This window comes from Gnatocerus cornutus, unplaced genomic scaffold, assembly GCF_029298725.1.
Source record: "Gnatocerus cornutus isolate USDA-ARS CGAHR unplaced genomic scaffold, icGnaCorn1.1 ctg00000023.1, whole genome shotgun sequence".
NCBI lineage: Eukaryota > Metazoa > Arthropoda > Insecta > Coleoptera > Tenebrionidae > Gnatocerus > Gnatocerus cornutus.
Genome location: NW_028275375.1, coordinates 1,737,693 through 1,762,820, shown reverse-complemented (window position 1 = coordinate 1,762,820; position 25,128 = coordinate 1,737,693). Strand labels below are relative to the sequence as shown.

Below are 25,128 nucleotides of genomic sequence, written 5' to 3'. Positions count from 1 at the left end.
TAGCCTTAAAATTACCAGAGTAAAGAGCCTTAAGAATAATTTTTGGAAAATTTCGGCTGATCTTTAGAATAAAAATTATAAAATTTGTCCTGTTTGACCAAAAATTTTGCAATTTAACTCAGGTAATAAGGAGCTCCAAATGACAAATCTTCCCAATTTTGATTGCTGTGGGGTTAAAATTACAAGAATTACAACCCTTAAGAAAAAAAATTGGGAAATTTGGGCTTATCTTCAGAATAAAAATTCCAAAACTTATCTCGTTTGATCTAAAATTTTGCAATTTAATCCAGTTAGTAAAGAGCCCCAAAAAATTAACCCCTCAAATTTTAATTACAGTGGCGTTAAAATTACCAGAATTACAACCCTTGATAAAAAATTTACGCAGTTTTTGGCTCATCTAAAGAATAAAAATTTCTAAAATTTGTCCCTTCTGCACTATAATTTTGCAATTTGGCTCAAGCAGGAAGCAAGTCTAAATTAGTAATGTGCCCAAATTTTATTAATGTAGCCTTAAAATTACCAGAGTTACAAGCCTTAAGAATAATTTTTGGAAAATTTCGGCTGATCTTTAGAATAAAAATTATAAAATTTGTTCTGTTTGTCCGAAAATTTTGCAATTTGACTCAGTTAATGAGGAACTTAAAGTAACTAATTTTTCCAATTTTGATAACTGTGGGGTTAAAGTTACCAGAATTACAACCCTCAATAAAAATTTTTGAGAAATTTTGGCTCTTCTACAACACCTATAGGTATAAAAAATCTAAAATTAGTTGCTTCTGGTTTATAATCTTGAAATTTGGCACAATTAGTAATCAGGTATAAATTACTAACCTCCCCAGAATTCATTTCTGTGGCGTTAAAATTACCAGAGTTATAACCCCTAACTAATTTTTTCAGAACAAAAAATTTAAATATTTATTCTGGCAGATGGCAGTATAATAACTAATAACATAACATGATCTTGCTAAAACACACTTTCTTGTCGTCTAATCTCTCCGACACAGCTCTAAATTGACCTTTCATGTTATCAAACCTCAAATCTAATTCCACACTTTACTTAACCCAATTTCGCCACAATCCTCGGATTTTTTCGACTGTGAAGCCAAAACGAAAGAAATTGTGAAAGGGCTTTCGCGATATACCCACCACTTTACGATTTCAATCGGTGAAATTTCGACGGATTTTGTCCTTTTATGGCTGAAATGGTCATGACCCAGTACTCAACTCGACCTTTTTAAAGTTGTCAGCATTGTTTGGCTAGAGTGAAAATGATTTAATTATTGAATTGTGGTTTATTGATACCATGTTGTTCTAAGAATAATAAAATTAATAGAATAACTATTTTTATGCTAATTTTACTACGACTAGCTGCAGCGTCATTCGTCATTCTACATAAAATTTGCGGCCTTCGCTGATTGAAATGTGTTGGTAGCCCTGGCACTAATGTCACAGATAACAGACGTACGAATCATGCGTGGCCTACTGGGCGCCGTTTTATCGATATTATCTGAGATAGTGTCGACAGATTTTGTACTTAATCAGTGGTAAAAAGAAAGATAAAGAAAACGGATAAGCAAATCTACATAATCCGACCTTGGCTCAAGTTCGTGCTGAGTACTGAGGCCCCTCATGGAGTAAACGATTACTGACAGATTTATTAATACATTTATCTATTGACAGAGATATGAGAATCTAAATCTGGCGGATTCACGTCGAGTGCGCGTTTCTTACAGAGCTTAAAAGTCGCAGATCAAAATTTATAATCTTTTCATTTTTTTTTTAATTGCTTTTCAAGTTTTTCTAATTTCTTCTGGATTCTCTTTAGATTCGATTTAACTATTCTTAGATCCTTAATTCTTGTTGCTTTTTAGACGTTTTCTTAGATTGTCTATATTTGCAAATTTTTCTCAAATTTTCTTTCGCGAGAATGAAGGCCGCAGCTAATCTAATCCAATTATTTTCTCCAAGCCTGCAAAAACGGAATAATGTAAAGCAGCGACTTTCAATTCCATCTAAGCACTTTTATTCCTGCACACCTACAATTTATCGATCCTATCAACCTTTTTACTTTCATCGATTTAATTTTCACATTGGCATCGCCACTTATTTCTCCCTGCGATATTAAAATTAATTACTCTCGCTCTTGCGGATGTCCTTCATTAGCACACCACACTGTATTTTCTTGAACCAGATCGGGTCAATCGACTTTTCCAGCGGCCTTGCACTGCACACTAGACTACATTTTTGATCGATGCAAGCGTTGAACAATTGGTTTTTTCAGTTACCGGATTCACGGCTGATAGCTCGGCCTTCCGCAGACCCAAAACGTGAACGCTGCATTGCAGGCTCCGCCAACACCGGAGGCTCTGATAAAGTTTATTTTTTATGTGATGGCGTGAAATTTAACAGAAATGCAATTTTTTTCCCAAACTAAGAAAAAAATTGTTCTCGCAACTTTCTATTTAGTCCTGTAAATTGGACAATTTTTGGGTAAAAACGTTGAAATTTTCGGGATTTACTAGTTGCGATCTCTGCATTAGACACACTAAATTTCAAATTTCTAGGTGCACAGGCAAAAATTAATAAAAACAATTTTTCAGAATCGGGAAGAGAAAAACATTTTTTTACAAAACTTTCTATTTAGTCCTGTAAATTGGACATTTTTCGGACAAGAAAGTCGAAATTTGGAGAATTTACTGCTTTAGGTCTTTGCATTAGCCACACCAAATTTCAAATTTCTAGCTGCATAGGGAGAAAATTAAAAAATAAAAAATTCTAGCATTAAGGAGAAAAGAAGAATTTTTCTCAAGAGTTTCGATTTAGTTCTGACATTTTTCGGGTGAAAAAGATGATATTTTCAGGATTTACTTGTTTCGATGTTAGCATTAATAACACGAAATTTCAAATTTTAGCTGCACAGGGAGAGAAATAAAAAAAAATTATTCCAGCATCAGGGAGAGAATGCCAATTTTTCCAAAAACTTTTTATTTAGTCCGGTAAATTCGACGTTTTTTGAGTAGCTAAACTTTCAAGATTTACTTGTGATCGTTGCATTAAACACACTAAATTTCAAATATCAAGCTGCACGAAAAAAAAAATAAAAAAATTAACAATTTCAGCATTATGGAGAAAATAGTAATTTTTCTCAAAACTTTCGATTTAATTCTGTAAAAAAGACAAAATTTTCAGGATTTACCAGTTTCGATGTTTGCATTAATCACACTAAATTTCAAATTTCTAGCTGCAAATTGAAAAAAATATATCCTAGCTTCAAGGAGAAAATACAATTTTTTTCAAAATTTTTTATTTAGGCCGGTAAATTCGACGTTTTTTGGGTAAAAAAGTCTAAATTTTCAAGATTTACTAGTTGTAATCTCTGCATTGAGCACACTAAATTTCAAATTTCTAGCTGCACAGTGAGAAAAATAAAAAAAATATTTCAGCATCAGGGAGAGAATCGCAATGTTTTCCAAAACTTTTTATTTAGTTCTGTAATTTGGACATTTTTTGGATAAAAAAGTCGAAATTTTCAGGATTGACTAGTTGTAATCTCTGCATTAAACACACCAAATTTCAAATTTCTAGCTGCACATATAAAGAAATAAAAAAAATATATTTTAGCATCAAGGAGAAAATACCAATTTCTCCAAAAACTTTTTATTTAGTCCGGTAAATTCGATATTTTTTGGGTAAAAAAGTCTAAATTTTCAAGATTTACTAGTTGTAATCTCTGCATTGAACACACTAAATTTCAAATTTCTAGCTGCACAGTGAGAAAAATAAAAAAAATATTTCAGCATCAGGGAGAAAATAGCAATTTTTTCCAAAACTTTTTATTTAGTTCTGTAATTTGGACATTTTTTGGATAAAAAAGTCGAAATTTTCAAGATTTACTAGTTGTGATCTCTGCATTAGACACACTAAATTTCAAATATCTAGCTACAAAGGAAAAAAATTAAAAATATAAAAAGTTTCAGCATTTGGGAGAAAATAGCAATTTTTCTCAAATCTTTCGATTTAGTCCTATAAATTGGACATTTTTTGGGTAAAAAAGGCGAAATTTTCAGGATTTACTATTTTCGATGTTTACATTAAACACACTAAATTTCAAATTTGTAGCTGCACAGGGAAAGAAATAAAAAAAATATATTCCAGCAACAGGGAGAAAATACCAATTTTTCCCATAACTTTTAATTTAGCCCTGTAATTTGGACATTTTTTGGGTAAAAACGTTGAAATTTTCGGGATTTACTAGTTGCGATCTCTGCATTAGACACACTAAATTTCAAATTTCTAGCTGCACAGGCAAAAAATTAAGAAAAACAATTTTTCAGAATCGGGGAGAGAATATCATTTTTTTCCAAAACTTTCTATTTAATCCTGTAAATTGGACATTTTTCGGACAAAAAAGTCGAAATTTGGAGAATTTACTGCTTTAGATCTTTGCATTAGCTACACCAAATTTCAAATTTCAAATTTCTAGCTGCACAGGGAGAAAAATAAAAAAAATATTTCAGCATCAGGGAGAAAATAGCAATTTTTTCCAAAACTTTTTATTTAGTTCTGTAATTTGGAAATTTTTTGGATAAAAAAGTCGAAATTTTCAAGATTTACTAGTTGTGATCTCTGCATTAGACACACTAAATTTCAAATATCGCTACAAAGGAAAAAAATTAAAAATATAAAAAGTTTCAGCATTTGGGAGAAAATAGCAATTTTTCTCAAAACTTTCGATTTAGTCCTATAAATTGGACATTTTTTGGGTAAAAAAGGCGAAATTTTCAGGATTTACTATTTTCGATGTTTACATTAAACACACTAAATTTCAAATTTGTAGCTGCACAGGGAAAGAAATAAAAAAAATATATTCCAGCAATAGGGAGAAAATACCAATTTTTCCCAAAACTTTTAATTTAGTCCTGTAATTTGGACATTTTTTGGGTAAAATTTTCAGGATTGACTAGTTGTGACATTAGACACACTAAATTTCAAATTTCTAGCTGCACAGGCAGGGAAAAAATAAAAAGAAATATTCCAGTATTTTGGGAGAGAATAGGAATTTTTCTCAAAACTGTCCATTTAGTCCTGTAAATTAGACATTTTTTGGGTAAAGAGGTCTAAATTTTCGGGATTTACTAATTGTGATCTCTCCATTAGACACACTAAATTTCAAATTTCTAGCTGCACAGGGAGAAAGTTAAAAAAGAAAAAATTCCAGCTTTAGAGAGAAAATAGCAATTTTTCTCAAAACTTTCGATTTAGTCCTGTAAATTGGACATTTTTTTGGTAAAAAAGACGAAATTTTCAGGATTTACTCGTTTTGATGTTTGCATTAATCACACTAAATTTCAAATTTCTAGCTGCACAGATAAAGAAATAAAAAATTATTTTAGCATCAGGGAATAAATACCAATTTTTCCAAAAACTTTTTATTTAGTCCGGTAAATTCGACGTTTTGTGAGTAAAAAAAGTCTTAATTTTTAAGATTTACTAGTTGTGATCTCTGCATTAGACACACTAAATTTCAAATATCTGGGTGCACAGGGACAAAAAGTAAAAAAAAATATTCCAGCTTCAGGGAGAGAATAGCAATTTTTTCCTAAACTTTCTATTTAGTCCTGTAATTTGGACATTTTTTAGGTAAAAAAGTCGAAATTTTCAGGATATACTGGTTGTAATCTCTGTATTAGACACACTAAATTTCAAATTTCTAGTTGGACAGGGAGAAAATAAAAAAAATATTCCAGTATTAGGAAGAGAATAGGAATTTTTCTCAAAACTATCCATTTAGTCTTGTAAATTAGACATTTTTTGGGTGAAAAAGTTAAAATGTTCAGGATTAACTAGTTTCGATCTCTCCATTAGACACACTAAATTTCAAATATCTAGCTGCTCAGGGAAAAAAATTAAAAATTTCAGCATTAGGGAGAAAATAGCAATTTTTCTCAAAACTTTCGATTTAGTCCTGTAAATTGGGCATTTTTTGGGTAAAAAAAGACGAAATTTTTAGGATTTACTAGTTTCAATGCTTGCATTAATTACCCCAAATTTCAAATTTCTAGATGCACAGATAAAGAAATAAAAAAAAATCCAGCATCAGGGAGAAAATACCAATTTTTCCAAAAAATTTTTATTTAGTCCGGTAAATCCAACGTTTTTTAAGAAAAAAGTCTAAATTTTTAGGAATTACTAGTTGCAATCTTTGCATTTGACACATCAAATTACAAAATTGTAGCTTTACAGGGAAGAATTTGAAAAAAAAAATTATTAAGGAGAAAATCGCAATTTTTCTCAAAACTGTCAATTTAGTCCGGTAAATTGGACATTTTTCGAGGAAAAAAGTCGAATTTTTCAGGATTTACTAGTTGCGATCTCTCCATTAGACACACTAAATTTCAAATATCTAGCTGCTCAGGGAAAAAAATTAAAAATTTCAGCATTAGGGAGAAAATAGCAATTTTTCTCAAAACTTTCGATTTAGTCCTGCAAATTGGGCATTTTTTGGGTAAAAAAAGACGAAATTTTTAGGATTTACTAGTTTCAATGCTTGCATTAATTACCCCAAATTTCAAATTTCTAGCTGCACAGATAAAGAAATAAAAAAAAATACAGCTTCAGGGAGAAAATACCAATTTTTCCAAAAATTTTTATTTAGTCCGGTAAATCCAACGTTTTTTAAGTAAAAAAGTCTTAATTTTTAGGAATTACTAGTTGCAATCTTTGCATTTGATACATCAAATTACAAAATTGTAGCTTTACAGGGAAGAATTTGAAAAAAAAAATTATTAAGGAGAAAATTGCAATTTTTCTCAAAACTGTCTATTTAGTCCGGTAAATTGGACATTTTTCGAGGAAAAAAGTCGAAATTTTCAGGATTTACTAGTTGCGATCTCTCCATTAGACACACTAAATTTCAAATATCTAGCTGCTCAGGGAAAAAAATTAAAAATTTCAGCATTAGGGAGAAAATAGCAATTTTTCTCAAAACTTTCGATTTAGTCCTGTAAATTGGGCATTTTTTGGGTAAAAAAAGACGAAATTTTTAGGATTTACTAGTTTCAATGCTTGCATTAATTACCCCAAATTTCAAATTTCTAGCTGCACATATAAAGAAATAAAAAAAATTACAGCATCAGGGAGAAAATACCAATTTTTCCAAAAAATTTTTATTTAGTCCGGTAAATCCAACGTTTTTTAAGTAAAAAAAGTCTTAATTTTTAGGAATTACTAGTTGCAATCTTTGCATTTGATACATCAAATTACAAAATTGTAGCTTTACAGGGAAGAATTTGAAAAAAAGAATTATTAAGGAGAAAATTGCAATTTTTCTCAAAACTGTCTATTTAGTCCGGTAAATTGGACATTTTTCGAGGAAAAAAGTCGAAATTTTCAGGATTTACTAGTTGCGATCTCTCCATTAGACACACTAAATTTCAAATATCTAGCTGCTCAGGGAAAAAAATTAAAAATTTCAGCATTAGGGAGAAAATAGCAATTTTTCTCAAAACTTTCGATTTAGTCCTGTAAATTGGGCATTTTTTGGGTAAAAAAAGACGAAATTTTTAGGATTTACTAGTTTCAATGCTTGCATTAATTACCCCAAATTTCAAATTTCTAGCTGCATAGATAAAGAAATAAAAAAAATACAGCTTCAGGGAGAAAATACCAATTTTTCCAAAAATTTTTATTTAGTCCGGTAAATCCAACGTTTTTTAAGAAAAAAGTCTAAATTTTTAGGAATTACTAGTTGCAATCTTTGCATTTGACACATCAAATTACAAAATTGTAGCTTTACAGGGAAGAATTTGAAAAAAAAAATTTATTAAGGAGAAAATCGCAATTTTTCTCGAAACTGTCAATTTAGTCCGGTAAATTGAACACTTTTCGAGAAAAAAAGTCGAAATTTTCAGGATTTACTAGTTGCGATCTCTCCATTAGACACACTAAATTTCAAATATCTAGCTGCTCAGGGAAAAAAATTAAAAATTTCAGCATTAGGGAGAAAATAGCAATTTTTCTCAAAACTTTCGATTTAGTCCTGTAAATTGGGCATTTTTTGGGTAAAAAAAGACGAAATTTTTAGGATTTACTAGTTTCAATGCTTGCATTAATTACCCCAAATTTCAAATTTCTAGCTGCACAGATAAAGAAATAAAAAAAATACAGCTTCAGGGAGAAAATACCAATTTTTCCAAAAATTTTTATTTAGTCCGGTAAATCCAACGTTTTTTAAGTAAAAAAGTCTAAATTTTTAGGAATTACTAGTTGCAATCTTTGCTTTTGACACATCAAATGACAAAATTGTAGCTTTACAGGGAAGAATTTGAAAAAAAAAATTTATTAAGGAGAAAATCGCAATTTTTCTCAAAACTGTCAATTTAGTCCGGTAAATTGAACACTTTTCGAGAAAAAAAGTCGAAATTTTCAGGATTTACTAGTTGCGATCTCTCCATTAGACACACTAAATTTCAAATATCTAGCTGCTCAGGGAAAAAAATTAAAAATTTCAGCATTAGGGAGAAAATAGCAATTTTTCTCAAAACTTTCGATTTAGTCCTGTAAATTGGGCATTTTTTGGGTAAAAAAAGACGAAATTTTTAGGATTTACTAGTTTCAATGCTTGCATTAATTACCCCAAATTTCAAATTTCTAGCTGCACAGATAAAGAAATAAAAAAAAATACAGCTTCAGGGAGAAAACACCAATTTTTCCAAAAAATTTTTATTTAGTCCGGTAAATCCAACGTTTTTTAAGAAAAAAGTCTAAATTTTTAGGAATTACTAGTTGCAATCTTTGCATTTGACACATCAAATTACAAAATTGTAGCTTTACAGGGAAGAATTTGAAAAAAAAAATTTATTAAGGAGAAAATCGCAATTTTTCTCAAAACTGTCAATTTAGTCCGGTAAATTGAACACTTTTCGAGAAAAAAAGTCGAAATTTTCAGGATTTACTAGTTGCGATCTCTCCATTAGACACACTAAATTTCAAATATCTAGCTGCTAAGGGAAAAAAATTAAAAATTTCAGCATTAGGGAGAAAATAGCAATTTTTCTCAAAACTTTCGATTTAGTCCTGTAAATTGGGCATTTTTTGGGTAAAAAAAGACGAAATTTTTAGGATTTACTAGTTTCAATGCTTGCATTAATTACCCCAAATTTCAAATTTCTAGCTGCACAGATAAAGAAATAAAAAAAAATACAGCTTCAGGGAGAAAACACCAATTTTTCCAAAAAATTTTTATTTAGTCCGGTAAATCCAACGTTTTTTAAGAAAAAAGTCTAAATTTTTAGGAATTACTAGTTGCAATCTTTGCATTTGACACATCAAATTACAAAATTGTAGCTTTACAGGGAAGAATTTGAAAAAAAAAATTTATTAAGGAGAAAATCGCAATTTTTCTCAAAACTGTCAATTTAGTCCGGTAAATTGAACACTTTTCGAGAAAAAAAGTCGAAATTTTCAGGATTTACTAGTTGCGATCTCTCCATTAGACACACTAAATTTCAAATATCTAGCTGCTCAGGGAAAAAAATTAAAAATTTCAGCATTAGGGAGAAAATAGCAATTTTTCTCAAAACTTTCGATTTAGTCCTGCAAATTGGGCATTTTTTGGGTAAAAAAAGACGAAATTTTTAGGATTTACTAGTTTCAATGCTTGCATTAATTACCCCAAATTTCAAATTTCTAGCTGCACAGATAAAGAAATAAAAAAAAATACAGCTTCAGGGAGAAAATACCAATTTTTCCAAAAAATTTTATTTAGTCCGGTAAATCCAACGTTTTTTAAGTAAAAAAGTCTTAATTTTTAGGAATTACTAGTTGCAATCTTTGCATTTGATACATCAAATTACAAAATTGTAGCTTTACAGGGAAGAATTTGAAAAAAAAAATTATTAAGGAGAAAATTGCAATTTTTCTCAAAACTGTCTATTTAGTCCGGTAAATTGGACATTTTTCGAGGAAAAAAGTCGAAATTTTCAGGATTTACTAGTTGCGATCTCTCCATTAGACACACTAAATTTCAAATATCTAGCTGCTCAGGGAAAAAAATTAAAAATTTCAGCATTAGGGAGAAAATAGCAATTTTTCTCAAAACTTTCGATTTAGTCCTGTAAATTGGGCATTTTTTGGGTAAAAAAAGACGAAATTTTTAGGATTTACTAGTTTCAATGCTTGCATTAATTACCCCAAATTTCAAATTTCTAGCTGCACAGATAAAGAAATAAAAAAAAATACAGCTTCAGGGAGAAAACACCAATTTTTCCAAAAAATTTTTATTTAGTCCGGTAAATCCAACGTTTTTTAAGAAAAAAGTCTAAATTTTTAGGAATTACTAGTTGCAATCTTTGCATTTGACACATCAAATTACAAAATTGTAGCTTTACAGGGAAGAATTTGAAAAAAAAAATTTATTAAGGAGAAAATCGCAATTTTTCTCAAAACTGTCAATTTAGTCCGGTAAATTGAACACTTTTCGAGAAAAAAAGTCGAAATTTTCAGGATTTACTAGTTGCGATCTCTCCATTAGACACACTAAATTTCAAATATCTAGCTGCTAAGGGAAAAAAATTAAAAATTTCAGCATTAGGGAGAAAATAGCAATTTTTCTCAAAACTTTCGATTTAGTCCTGTAAATTGGGCATTTTTTGGGTAAAAAAAGACGAAATTTTTAGGATTTACTAGTTTCAATGCTTGCATTAATTACCCCAAATTTCAAATTTCTAGCTGCACAGATAAAGAAATAAAAAAAATCAGCTTCAGGGAGAAAACACCAATTTTTCCAAAAAATTTTTATTTAGTCCGGTAAATCCAACGTTTTTTAAGAAAAAAGTCTAAATTTTTAGGAATTACTAGTTGCAATCTTTGCATTTGACACATCAAATTACAAAATTGTAGCTTTACAGGGAAGAATTTGAAAAAAAAAATTTATTAAGGAGAAAATCGCAATTTTTCTCAAAACTGTCAATTTAGTCCGGTAAATTGAACACTTTTCGAGAAAAAAAGTCGAAATTTTCAGGATTTACTAGTTGCGATCTCTCCATTAGACACACTAAATTTCAAATATCTAGCTGCTCAGGGAAAAAAATTAAAAATTTCAGCATTAGGGAGAAAATAGCAATTTTTCTCAAAACTTTCGATTTAGTCCTGTAAATTGGGCATTTTTTGGGTAAAAAAAGACGAAATTTTTAGGATTTACTAGTTTCAATGCTTGCATTAATTACCCCAAATTTCAAATTTCTAGCTGCACAGATAAAGAAATAAAAAAAATACAGCTTCAGGGAGAAAATACCAATTTTTCCAAAAATTTTTATTTAGTCCGGTAAATCCAACGTTTTTTAAGTAAAAAAGTCTAAATTTTTAGGAATTACTAGTTGCAATCTTTGCTTTTGACACATCAAATGACAAAATTGTAGCTTTACAGGGAAGAATTTGAAAAAAAAAATTATTAAGGAGAAAATCGCAATTTTTCTCAAAACTGTCTATTTAGTCCGGTAAATTGAACATTTTTCGAGAAAAAAAGTTGAAATTTTCAGGATTTACTAGTTGCGATCTCTGCACTTGACACACTAAATTACAAAATTGTAGCTGCACGGGGAAAAAATCTAAAAAAAAATATCTCTAGGATTAGGACGATGGCAATTTTTCCACAAAACTTTATATTTAGACTAGTAAATTGACTAGTTTTGGGGTTCCAACTGTATCTTTCAAATTATGAATTACATCGACGTGAAGGACGCTCCAAATCCAAAAAGAAAAGCGCTCGCTCATCAGAAAACCCAACTATATGCTCTTATTGATTTTCATCTCATTAAACCGGCGCCGAAACCGGCAGAGCTTCGGATCAATTCGTCGTGTTTACATGTGCGGACGCCGTTCCCAACGTCGTGTTTAATTGTTGTAGAATTGAACGTGAAAGGTGCAGAAACCGGTAAAACGTTTAATTAATTACACCAATTGTGCAAATCTGCAAGTACAAATCTCTCGGTGCAACAATTAATTAATAAAAAACCCGCGCGGTCGAGCGGTGCAACAAAATGAACACAAAAACCGGACAATGACTGATGGAGACTGGAGCATCGACGATTTGTCCAAATCTGAGGACATTTCCGGGCACCGGAGCATCCCGGATATCGTGGAAAGTCCCAATTTTAACGATGCTTACACTGCCTGGCGTAAGTGCAGAGTTTCTCTTCAAACGGCAATAAATGCCTCGATATGCAGATTAACATCTAACTGTTAACCGGCAATATCAAATCTTAACTGTCACGATTTTTTCTCTTATTACAGTACTAGTTTACATAAAATAGCATTTGCAGTCGCACGGTTTCCAGCTGAACTGGTATTTCCGTTGATTTCTCGCGAATTCAAGCCGCAGAAAAACTTCTATTGTGTGTTTATCGAAATCGGGGCATCACACAATTAAGATTTCATTCGAAATTTTGACGTTTGTAGGTTATGTTGTGGACAAACGACCAATCACACGCTCGCATTGGCGTCGGATTTTTTTGCGCGCGACTGTAATGTCGCACTTTTAATTACATAATGAAATTTTTATAGAGTGATGTCATTAGCATGATTGTCATTCACGCCCCGCTTCTACATTATATTAGCTGCTATTTACGGCCGTATGATTGCCCTAATAGGATAAACATTAAACAATAAAGAGAACTGCCTGGAAGTGATGATGAGCGTAAACTTTGTAACTAAATATTTTGCTTGCAGCTGTTAACTTGCTGTTTACTGCACTAACAACACGTTTGTTATGACTGAAAAAGATAAAATTGTTATTGGGAGGCTTTGAAGTTCGAAGTGGGTTGGTAGCACTGAAAAGTTGTAGACAACGTGTATTTACAACATGAAATTGTAAAGTTGTAATTACATACGAGGAAATACGCCGCATGTCATTCTATGCACTGTAATTTACTTTCAGTTTTCTATTGAGTTTAATTAGACGTTTGCCAGGTCTGCAAACTTGACGTGGTATTGATCTTTCTTTGAATAATTGAAAAAGGGGGCCCCCAGTGTGGCATGTCGGGACTCGGCCCTGTAAAGGGGTGAATACAGCGACGAGTGTCAGAAAGGATTAAGGTCGTTTGAGGCCCTAAAAGATGGTTGATTTTCCTTCAACAAATTTTTATAAAAATTTGTGAAATTCTAGTTTTATCCTAATAATAAAAATTTGTAAATTCGTATCTTTTGTCGTGGAATTGTGACATTTGGCGTAATTAAGAAGCACATCAAGACAATTAATGTCCCAAAGTTTTTTGAGATAACAATTTCTAAAATTTGTACCTTTTGTGGTAGAATTTTGACATTTGGCACAATTAACGACCACATTAAGACAATTAACTTCTGAAAGTTTTATTTCGATAGATTTGAAATTACCCAAGTTACGAATTTTTACAAAAACTTTAAAATTGAAGTTTCGTATTAGAGATAAAAAATTTCTAAAATTTGTGTCTTTTGTCGTAAAATTTCGAAATTTGGCGTAATTAACAAGCACAGTAAGACAATTTATATCCGAAAGTGTCATTTATAGAATTGAAATTACCAGAGTTACAAATTTTTACAAAAATTTTGAAAATTTAAGTTTTGTGTCAAATATAAAAATTTACTTAAATTTGTTTCTTTTGTCGAAGAATTTTGACATTTGGTATAATTAACGAGCACAGTAAGGCAAGGAATGTCCTAAAGTTGCATTTCCATAGAGTTGAAATTACTGAAGTTGCAAATTTTTATAAAAATTTTGAAAATTTTCGTTTCGTCTTAAAAATAAAAATTTCTAAAATTTTTATCTTTTATAGTAGAATTTTGGCATTTGGCTAGTCAGTAAGCAATTCAAGACCGTTGACCATCTCAAATTTCATTTCTATCGAGTTAAGATTACCAGAGTTACGAATTTTTCCAAAAATTTTGGAAATTTAAGTTTTTTCTCGAGGATAAAAATTTCTAAAATTGGTGTCTTTTGTCGTCGAGTTTTGACATTTGGCCCAAGTAACAAACACATTAAGAAAATTAAAGCCTTAAAGTTTCATTTCCAGAGTTACAAACTTTTACAAAGACGACAATTTTTTTTTAATGATAAAAATTTCTAAAATTTGTACCTTTTGTGGTAGAATTTCGACATTTGGCGTAGTTAATGAGCACATTAAGACAAATGTCCGAAAGTTTCATTTCGATAGAGTTGAAATGACCAGAGTTTCGAATTTTTACAAAAATTTTGAAAATTTTAGTTTCGTCTTAAAAAATAAAAATTTGTAAGTATTTCATTTTTTGTCGTAAAATTTTGACATTTGGCATATTTAACAAGCACATCTAGGCAATTCATGCCCTGAGGCTTCATTTATATAGAGTTAAAATTACCAGGGTTACGATTTTTTATAAAAAAATTGAAAATTCAAGTTGCGTCTTCAAGATAAAAATTTCTAAAATGTATATCTTTTGTCGTAAAATTTTGACATTTGGCATATTGAAGGAGCACATTAAGGCAATTAATGTCCGAGAGTTTCATTTCTATAGAGGTAAAATTACCAAAGTTACAAATTTTTACAAAAATTTTGAAAATTCTAGTTTTGTCTTCAAGATAAAAATTTGTATCTTTTGTCGTGAAATTTTGACATTTGTCATAATTAACGAGCACATCAAAACAATAAATATCCTAAAAATTCATTTCTGTAGAGTTAAAATTACTAGAGTTACAAAGTTTTACAAAAATTTGGAAAATTCTAGTTTCGTCTTCAAGATGAAAATTTCTAAAATGTGTATCTTTTGTCGTAAAATTTTGACATTTGGCATAATTAACAAGCACATTAAAACAATGAATATCCTAGAATTTCATTTCAGTAGAGTTAAAATTATTAGTCACAAATTTTTACAAAAATTTTTAAAATTCTAGTTTCGTCTTCAAGATAAAAATTTCTAAAATTTGGATCTTTTCTCGTAGAATTTTGACATTTGGCATATTAAACGCACATTAGGGCAGTTAATGTCCGAAAATTTCATTTCGATAGAGGTAAAATTACCCAAGTTACAAATTTTTACAAAAATTTTGAAAATTCTAGTTTCGTCTTCAAGATAAAAATTTCTAAAATGTGTATCTTTTGTCGTAAAATTTTGACATTTGGCATAATTAGCTAGCACATCTAGGCAATTAATATCCTGAAATTTCATTTATAGAGTTAAAATTATTAGAGTTACGAATTTTTATAAAAAAATTGAATATTCAAGTTTAGTCTTCAAGATAAAAATTTCTAATATTTGTATCTTTTGTCGTAAAATTTTGATATTTGGCATAATTAACAAGCACTTCAAAACAATAAATATCCTAAAAATTCATTTCTGTAGAGTTAAAATTACTAGAGTTACAAAGTTTTACAAAAATTTGGAAAATTCTAGTTTCGTCTTAAAGATAAAAATTTCTAAATTTTGTATCTTTAGTCGTAAAATTTTAAAATTTGGCATAATTAACAAGCCCATCTAGGCAATTAATGTCCTGCAATTTCATTTCTAAAGAGTTAAATTTATCAGAATTACGAATTTTTATAAAAAATTTGAATATTCAAGTTTCGTATTCAAGATAAAAATTTCTAATATTTGTATCGTTTGTCATAGAGCTTTGACATTTCACATAATTAACAAGCACATTAAGACAATGAATGTAGGAAAGTTTCATTTCTATAGAGTTAAAATTACCAGAGTTACAAATTTTTACAAAAATTTTGAAAATTCTAGTTTCGTCTTCAAGATGAAAATTTCTAAAATTTGTATCTTTTGTCGTAAAATTTTGACATTTGGCATAATTAACAAGCACATTAAAACAATGAATATCCTAGAATTTCATTTCAGTAGAGTAAAAATTACCAGAGTTACAAAGTTTTACAAAAATTTTAAAAATTGTAGTTTCGTCTTCAAGATGAAAATTTCTAATATTTGTAGCGTTTGTTGTAAAATTTTGACATTTGATAATTAACAAGCACATTAAAACAATGAAAATCCCAGAATTTCATTTCAGTAGAGTTAAAATTACCAGAGTTACAAAGTTTTACAAAAATTTTAAAAATTCTAGTTTCGTCTTCAAGATAAAAATTTCTAATATTTGTATCGTTTGTCATAGAGCTTTGACATTTCGCATAATTAACGAGCACATTAGGACAATTATTGTCCGGAAGTTTCATTTCTATAGAGGTAAAATTACCAGAGTTACAAATTTTTACAAAAATTTTGAAAATTCTAGTTTCGTCTTCAAGATAAAAATTTGTATCTTTTGTCGTAAAATTTTGACATTTGGCATAATTAGCTAGCACATCTAGGCAATTAATGTCCAGAAATTTCATTTCTATAGAGTTAAAATTATTAGAGTTACGAATTTTTATAAAAAAATTGAATATTCAAGTTTCGTCTTCAAGATAAAAATTTCTAATATTTGTATCTTTTGTCCTAAAATTTTGATATTTGGCATAATAAACGAGCACATTAAGACAATGAATGTCCGAAAGTTTCATTTCTATAGAGTTCAAATTATCAGAGTTACAAATTTTAACAAAAATTTTGATTGTTTGATTGTCATAAAGTGTAAAGCATCCTTTCGGAATTTCATTATTATTGTCACTTTTGACAGTATTCATAAACATTTGCAGGTAAAATTGACAGTAAAGCATGGACTACACTCAATTTTTCAAAATGTCAATAAAATGATGTTCAAAATTTACACCACTTTTTTAAAATCCACTTATTACTGTCAAAAGTTCACTTTGACAAGTATTTTTTTATTCAAGGTCACCATCTTAATAGATTTGGTAATTTGAAGTTGACAAGGTTGGCATCATTGTCCCCCAAAATATGACATTTGTCAATTTTGTCGCTTTGTCGTAGAATTTTGACATTTAGCATAGTCAATAAGCAAGAGCATTGGCTACCGCAAACTTCAGTTCTAGAGTTAAAATTACCAGAGTTGCGAATTTTTCCAAAAATTTTGAAAATTTAAGTTTTATTTTAATGATAAAAACTTATAAAATTTGTTGCTTTTGTCGTAGAATTTTGACATTTGGCATAATTAATGAGTACATTAAGACAATTAACGTCCTAATGTGTCATTTATAGAGTCAAAATTACGGCAGGTACAAATTTTTACAAAAATTTTGAAAATTTAAGTTTTATTTTAAGTTTTTATTTAAGTTTCATTTCTATAGAGTTGAAATTACCAAAGTTACAAATTTTTCCAAAAATTTTGAAAATTTAAGTTTTGTATCAAGGAAAAAAATTTCCAAAATTTCTGTCTTTTGTCGTGGAATTTTGACATTTGGCATAATTAACAAGCACATCCAGACCATTTCATTTTTATAGAGTTGAAATTACCAGTTACAATTTTTTTTTCGTCTTAATAACAAATTTCCCTTGAACTTTGGTTTTATAAATTCATTTTTATGCTGTTAGTTTTTTATTATTTATTTTATTGTTGATTTTCTGGGCATTTGGTTATTTTTCGCGGGCTCAGTCTGAACTGTATGCAGCCAACTATACACCCCGCGAGCGCATTGCGAAAACCATTTCCCCAGTAAACAATTTTTATTGTATTCATATTCGAACCAAATATCTGGTTCACGACCTTTATAATATCAAGCGTTTTGATGATTACTTCGTATCAGTCAAAATGCCTGTTTTCAAGCAGTTAACACGCTCCCACCTCATTTCTCATTTTCCCCAATGAGCCTCTATAAATCGGCCCTAGAAAACGTGCACCTTGTCAAAGTGTACAGTAAGTCCCTTTACCCCCACCGCACCAATCTAACCCCCTCGTTTCTTTCCAGATGAAATGCTGGAGGCAGAAAGCCGTGGGGTCGCTGGCCGCCTCGCGGACCTCGAACGCAAAGTCCTCGAGCAATCCGACGAACTCATGTGTCTGAAAGCCACCCTCGCCGAAGCCCTCCGCCGAGTCAGCCAACTTGAAGGTACAAAACTCAACCACCAGGTGGTGTCCTCCCCTATTCGCAACGGAATCAAAGACAACGTCCGTTTGCGGTCGCCACAGTACACCAAAGCTTCTTTGGACGTGAACCGGAGGAGTTACGGTGGCTCGAATTTACCACAAAGAAGAGCCGTCCATTATCAGTCAACGGGAAGTCTTCACAGCGACAGTCATAGTTCGAGTAGCGTGTCTCCGGTGCCGTCGCCGTCGCCGAGAGCGACGCCCTTGCCGAAGAAGAGCACGCCGAGTCCGGTGGCTAATGGGGGTGGTGGCAGTAGTTTACACAAGAGGTGGAGTTCCACGGGGGATTTCCACCAAAATGCGAGTTCTCCGAGTGGGATGCACTCTAAGTGAGTTGGGGGTGAGGGGTTGGTTTTTTTTATGTTTGTTTTGGTTTGTTTTTTAGGTTTTCGGCAAAGTCTTTTTTAAATTTGTATAACACAAGGAATAGTTTTCCTGCAGCAAATTATAAGCATGGGTACGTTTTTTTTTATTTTTTTTTTTTTGTTTTTTAACAGTTGCATGATGGGCAGTGGGTGGTTGAATGATCCATTGAGTTTATTTAAATGAGTGGAGTGCGAGGATGAGGTGTTTTATTATAATGTGGGAGGATTTTCAATGGTTTGCTAACAGGTCTCGCGTAACAAAAGCAAATATTATATCATCGTTCTTTTTCTGGTATTATCGCGTGAAACTGTTGCGTAAATCGTAATGAGTTTTATTTCAAAACAACAAAAAAAACGGCAAAGAAAATTAAAGACGATCAGAAGAATACAATAAAAATGTTTGTCATTTTAATTACAGATAGTCTAGGGACTAAACAATTAAAAGATTGAACACAAAAAGAGAATCAAAAGGTTCATAGAAACTTGCGAAACTCTAAATAAAATTTTCGGAAAATTCAGAGATCAAATAAAATCCAAGACGAATCTAGAAAGAAGTTTAAGGAAAAATCTAAAGGATCTGGGGAGAATTTAAGGAATCTAGGGCAAATTTAGAGATTCTAGACTCTTTTATTTAAAAATTTATTATTACAACGAAACAAACATTTTCAGGGGCAATTTTAGATTTTTTATAAAAATTCGTAACTTTGGAAATTTCAACTCTACAAAAACGAAATTTGAGGCAGTTAAAGGTCTTGATTTACTTATTAATTGATCCAAATTACACAATTCTACGACCACAGAGACGATTTTTGGAAATTTTTATTTTTTGGACAACCCTTGAATTTTCAAAATTTTTATAAAAATTTGTAACTTTGCTAATTTCAACTCTACAGAAGTGAAATTTTCCACCATTAATTGTCTTGATGTGCCTGTCAATTAATTCAAATGTCAAAATTCTACGACAAAAGATACAAATTTTAGAAATTTTTATCTTTAAGGCGAAACTAGAATTTTCAGTTTTTATAAAAATTTGTAACTTCACTAATTTATACTCTATAAAAATGAAACTTTTGGACATTAATTGTCGTGATTTGTTTATTAATTATGTCAAATGTCAAAATTTTACGACAAAAGAGACAAATTTTAGAAATGTTTATCTTTAAGACAAAACTGAAATTTTCAAAATTTTTGTAAAAATTTGTAACTTTGGTAATTTTAATTCGATCGAATTGAAACTTTCGGACATCAATTGTCTTAATGTGCTCCTTAATTATGCCAAATGTTACAAAGTTTCAAAGATTCGAAATTTTTATCCTTGAGACAAAACTTGAATTTTCAAAATTTTTGGGAGAATTCGTAACTCTGGTAATTTTAACTCTATAGAAATGAAATTAGAGGTGGCTAATACTCTTGAATTGTTTATTGACTATGCCAAATGTCCAAATTTTACGACAAAAGACACAAATTTTAGAAATTTTTATCTTGAAGACGAAACTTAAATTTTTAAAATATTTGGAAAATTTGTAACTCTGGTAGTTTTAACTCTATAGAAATGGCATTTGGGATGGTCAATGGTCTTAAATTGCTTATTGAGTATGCCAAGTGTCAAAATTCTTCGACAACAGATACCAATTTCAGAAATTTTTGTCTTTAAGACGAAACTGGAATTTTCAAAATTTTTATAAAAATTCGTAATTCAAGTATTTTTAACTCTATAAAAATGAAATTTTATTACATTAATTATCTTGTTGTGCTCGTTAATTATGCCAAGTGCCAAATTTTAGAAATTTTTATCTTGAAGGCGAAACTAGAATTTTCAAAGTTTTTATAAAAATTTGTAACTTTACTAATTTATACTCTATAGAAATGAAACTTTTGGACATTAATTGTCGTGATTTGTTTGTTAATTATGTCAAATGTCAAAATTTTACGACAAAAGAGACAAATTTTAGAAATGTTTATCTTTAAGACAAAATTGAAATTTTCAAAATTTTTGTAAAAATTTGTAACTTTGGTAATTTTAATTCGATCGAATTGAAACTTTCGGACATCAATTGTCTTAATGTGCTCCTTAATTATGCCAAATGTTACAAAGTTTCAAAGATTCGAAATTTTTATCCTTGAGACAAAACTTGAATTTTCAAAATTTTTGGGAGAATTCGTAACTCTGGTAATTTTAACTCTATAGAAATGAAATTAGAGGTGGCTAATACTCTTGAATTGTTTATTGACTATGCCAAATGTCCAAATTTTACGACAAAAGACACAAATTTTAGAAATTTTTATCTTGAAGACGAAACTTAAATTTTTAAAATATTTGGAAAATTTGTAACTCTGGTAGTTTTAACTCGATAGAAATGGCATTTGGGATGGTCAATGGTCTTAAATTGCTTATTGACTATGCCAAGTGTCAAAATTCTACGACAACAGATACCAATTTCAGAAATTTTTGACTTTAAGACGAAACTGGAATTTTCAAAATTTTTGTAAAAATTCGTAATTCAAGTATTTTTAACTCTATAAAAATGAAATTTTATTACATTAATTATCTTGTGCTCGTTAATTATGCCAAGTGCCAAATTTTAGAAATTTTTATCTTGAAGGCGAAACTAGAATTTTCAAAGTTTTTATAAAAATTTGTAACTTTACTAATTTATACTCTATAGAAATGAAACTTTTGGACATTAATTGTCGTGATTTGTTTGTTAATTATGTCAAATGTCAAAATTTTACGACAAAAGAGACAAATTTTAGAAATGTTTATCTTTAAGACAAAATTGAAATTTTCAAAATTTTTGTAAAAATTTGTAACTTTGGTAATTTTAATTCGATCGAATTGAAACTTTCGGACATCAATTGTCTTAATGTGCTCCTTAATTATGCCAAATGTTACAAAGTTTCAAAGATTCGAAATTTTTATCCTTGAGACAAAACTTGAATTTTCAAAATTTTTGGGAGAATTCGTAACTCTGGTAATTTTAACTCTATAGAAATGAAATTAGAGGTAGCTAATACTCTTGAATTGTTTATTGACTATGCCAAATGTCAAAATTTTACGACAAAAGACACAAATTTTAGAAATTTTTATCTTGAAGACGAAACTTAAATTTTTAAAATTTTTGGAAAATTTGTAACTCTGGTAGTTTTAACTCTATAGAAATGGCATTTGGGATGGTTAATGGTCTTAAATTGCTTATTGACTATGCCAAATGTCAAAATTCTACGACAACAGATATCAATTTCAGAAATTTTTGACTTTAAGACGAAACTGGAATTTTCAAAATTTTTGTAAAAATTCGTAATTCAAGTATTTTTAACTCTATAAAAATGAAATTTTATTACATTAATTATCTTGTTGTGCTCGTTAATTATGCCAAGTGCCAAATTTTAGAAATTTTTATCTTGAAGGCGAAACTAGAATTTTCAAAGTTTTTATAAAAATTTGTAACTTTACTAATTTATACTCTATAAAAATGAAACTTTTGGACATTAACTGTCGTGATTTGTTTATTAATTATGTCAAATGTCAAAATTTTACGACAAAAGAGACAAATTTTAGAAATGTTTATCTTTAAGACAAAACTGAAATTTTCAAAATTTTTGTAAAAATTTGTAACCTTGGTAATTTTAATTCGATCGAATTGAAATTTTCGGACATCAATTGTCTTAATGCGCTCCTTAATTATGCCAAATGTTACAAAGTTTCAAAGATTCGAAATTTTTATCCTTGAGACACAACTTGAATTTTCAAAATTTTTGGGAGAATTCGTAACTCTGGTAATTTTAACTCTATAGAAATGAAATTAGAGGTGGCTAATACTCTTGAATTGTTTATTGACTATGCCAAATGTCAAAATTTTACGACAAAAGACACAAATTTTAGAAATTTTTATCTTGAAGACTTAACTTAAATTTTTAAAATTTTTGGAAAATTTGTAACTCTGGTAGTTTTAACTCTATAGAAATGGCATTTGGGATGGTTAATGGTCTTAAATTGCTTATTGACTATGCCAAATGTCAAAATTCTACGACAACAGATACCAATTTCAGAAATTTTTGACTTTAAGACGAAACTGGAATTTTCAAAAATTTTGTAAAAATTCGTAATTCAAGTATTTTTAACTCTATAAAAATGAAATTTTATTACATGAATTATCTTGTTGTGCTCGTTAATTATGCCAAGTGCCAAATTTTAGAAATTTTTATCTTGAAGACGAAACTAGAATTTTCAAAGTTTTTATAAAAATTTGTAACTTTACTAATTTATACTCTATAGAAATGAAACTTTTGGACATTAATTGCCGTGATTTGTTTATTAATTATGTCAAATGTCAAAATTTTACGACAAAAGAGACAAATTTTAGAAATGTTTATCTTTAAGACAAAACTGAAATTTCCAAAATTTTTGTAAAAATTTGTAACCTTGGTAATTTTAATTCGATCGAATTGAAACTTTCGGACATCAATTGTCTTAATGTGCTCCTTAATTATGCCAAATGTTACAAAGTTTCAAAGATTCGAAATTTTTATCCTTGAGACACAACTTGAATTTTCAAAATTTTTGGGAGAATTCGTAACTCTGGTAATTTAAACTCTATAGAAATGAAATTAGAGGTGGCTAATACTCTTGAATTGTTTATTGACTATGCCAAATATCAAAATTTTACGACAAAAGACACAAATTTTAGAAATTTTTATCTTGAAGACGAAACTTAAATTTTTAAAATATTTGGAAAATTTGTAACTCTGGTAGTTTTAACGCTATAGAAATGGCATTTGGGATGGTCAATGATCTTAAATTGCTTATTGACTATGCCAAATGTCAAAATTCTACGACAACAGATACCAATTTCAGAAATTTTTGTCTTTAAGACGAAACTGGAATTTTCAAAATTTTTATAAAAATTCGTAATTCAAGTATTTTTAACTCTATAAAAATGAAATTTTAGGACATTAATTATCTTGTTGTGCTCGTTAATTATGCCAAGTGCCAAATTTTAGAAATTTTTATCTTGAAGGCGAAACTATAATTTTCAAAGTTTTTAAAAAAATTTGTAACTTTACTAATTTATACTCTATAGAAATGAAACTTTTGGACATTAATTGTCGTGATTTGTTTGTTAATTATGTCAAATGTCAAAATTTTACGACAAAAGAGACAAATTTTAGAAATGTTTATCTTTAAGACAAAACAGAAATTTTCAAAATTTTTGTAAAAATTTGTAACCTTGGTAATTTTAATTCGATCGAATTGAAATTTTCGGACATCAATTGTCTTAATGTGCTCCTTAATTATGCCAAATGTTACAAAGTTTCAAAGATTCGAAATTTTTATCCTTGAGACACAACTTGAATTTTCAAAATTTTTGGGAGAATTCGTAACTCTGGTAATTTTAACTCTATAGAAATGAAATTAGAGGTGGCTAATACTCTTGAATTGTTTATTGACTATGCCAAATGTCAAAATTTTACGACAAAAGACACAAATTTTAGAAATTTTTATCTTGAAGACGAAACTTAAATTTTTAAAATATTTGGAAAATTTGTAACTCTGGTAGTTTTAACGCTATAGAAATGGCATTTGGGATGGTCAATGGTCTTAAATTGCTTATTGACTATGCCAAGTGTCAAAATTCTACGACAACAGATACCAATTTCAGAAATTTTTGTCTTTAAGACGAAACTGGAATTTTCAAAATTTTTGTAAAAATTCGTAATTCAAGTATTTTTAACTCTATAAAAATGAAATTTTATTACATTAATTATCTTGTTGTGCTCGTTAATTATGCCAAGTGCCAAATTTTAGAAATTTTTATCTTGAAGGCGAAACTAGAATTTTCAGTTTTTATAAAAATTTGTAACTTTACTAATTTATTCTCTATAGAAATGAAACTTTTGGACATTAATTGTCGTGATTTGTTTGTTAATTATGTCAAATGTCAAAATTTTACGACAAAAGAGAAAATTTTTAGAAATGTTTATCTTTAAGACAAAACTGAAATTTCCAAAATTTTTGTAAAAATTTGTAACCTTGGTAATTTTAATTCGATCGAATTGAAACTTTCGGACATCAATTGTCTTAATGTGCTCCTTAATTATGCCAAATGTTACAAAGTTTCAAAGATTCGAAATTTTTATCCTTGAGACACAACTTGAATTTTCAAAATTTTTGGGAGAATTCGTAACTCTGGTAATTTTAACTCTATAGAAATGAAATTAGAGGTGGCTAATACTCTTGAATTGTTTATTGACTATGCCAAATGTCAAAATTTTACGACAAAAGACACAAATTTTAGAAATTTTTATCTCGAAGACGAAACTTAAATTTTTAAAATATTTGGAAAATTTGTAACTCTGGTAGTTTTAACGCTATAGAAATGGCATTTGGGATGGTCAATGGTCTTAAATTGCTTATTGACTATGCCAAGTGTCAAAATTCTACGACAACAGATACCAATTTCAGAAATTTTTGTCTTTAAGACGAAACTGGAATTTTCAAAATTTTTGTAAAAATTCGTAATTCAAGTATTTTTAACTCTATAAAAATGAAATTTTATTACATTAATTATCTTGTTGTGCTCGTTAATTATGCCAAGTGCCAAATTTTAGAAATTTTTATCTTGAAGGCGAAACTAGAATTTTCAGTTTTTATAAAAATTTGTAACTTTACTAATTTATACTCTATAGAAATGAAACTTTTGGACATTAATTGTCGTGACTTGTTTGTTAATTATGTCAAATGTCAAAATTTTACGACAAAAGAGACAAATTTTA

The 25,128-nt window shown here is 29.4% G+C and overlaps 1 protein-coding gene across 5 annotated transcripts in view; it reads left to right on the top strand.

Moving 5' to 3' along the window:
• Positions 1–25,128, top strand: part of LOC148166295 (echinoderm microtubule-associated protein-like 2) — a 47,793-nt gene that overhangs the window by 13,875 nt on the left and 8,790 nt on the right. For 2 of the 5 annotated variants that reach the window (XM_088048940.1, XM_088048939.1), the window contains exons 1-3: positions 11,841–12,176; positions 17,811–18,318; positions 18,375–18,446. In XM_088048940.1, the coding sequence (XP_087905066.1) occupies positions 12,059–12,176; positions 17,811–18,318; positions 18,375–18,446 (698 nt within the window). In that variant the 5' untranslated portion in view covers positions 11,841–12,058. Of the gene's footprint in view, positions 1–11,840; positions 12,177–17,632; positions 17,759–17,810; positions 18,319–18,374; positions 18,447–25,128 lie in introns of those variants that run through there. The other 3 variants (XM_088048941.1, XM_088048943.1, XM_088048942.1) reach the window with 3 other exon arrangements.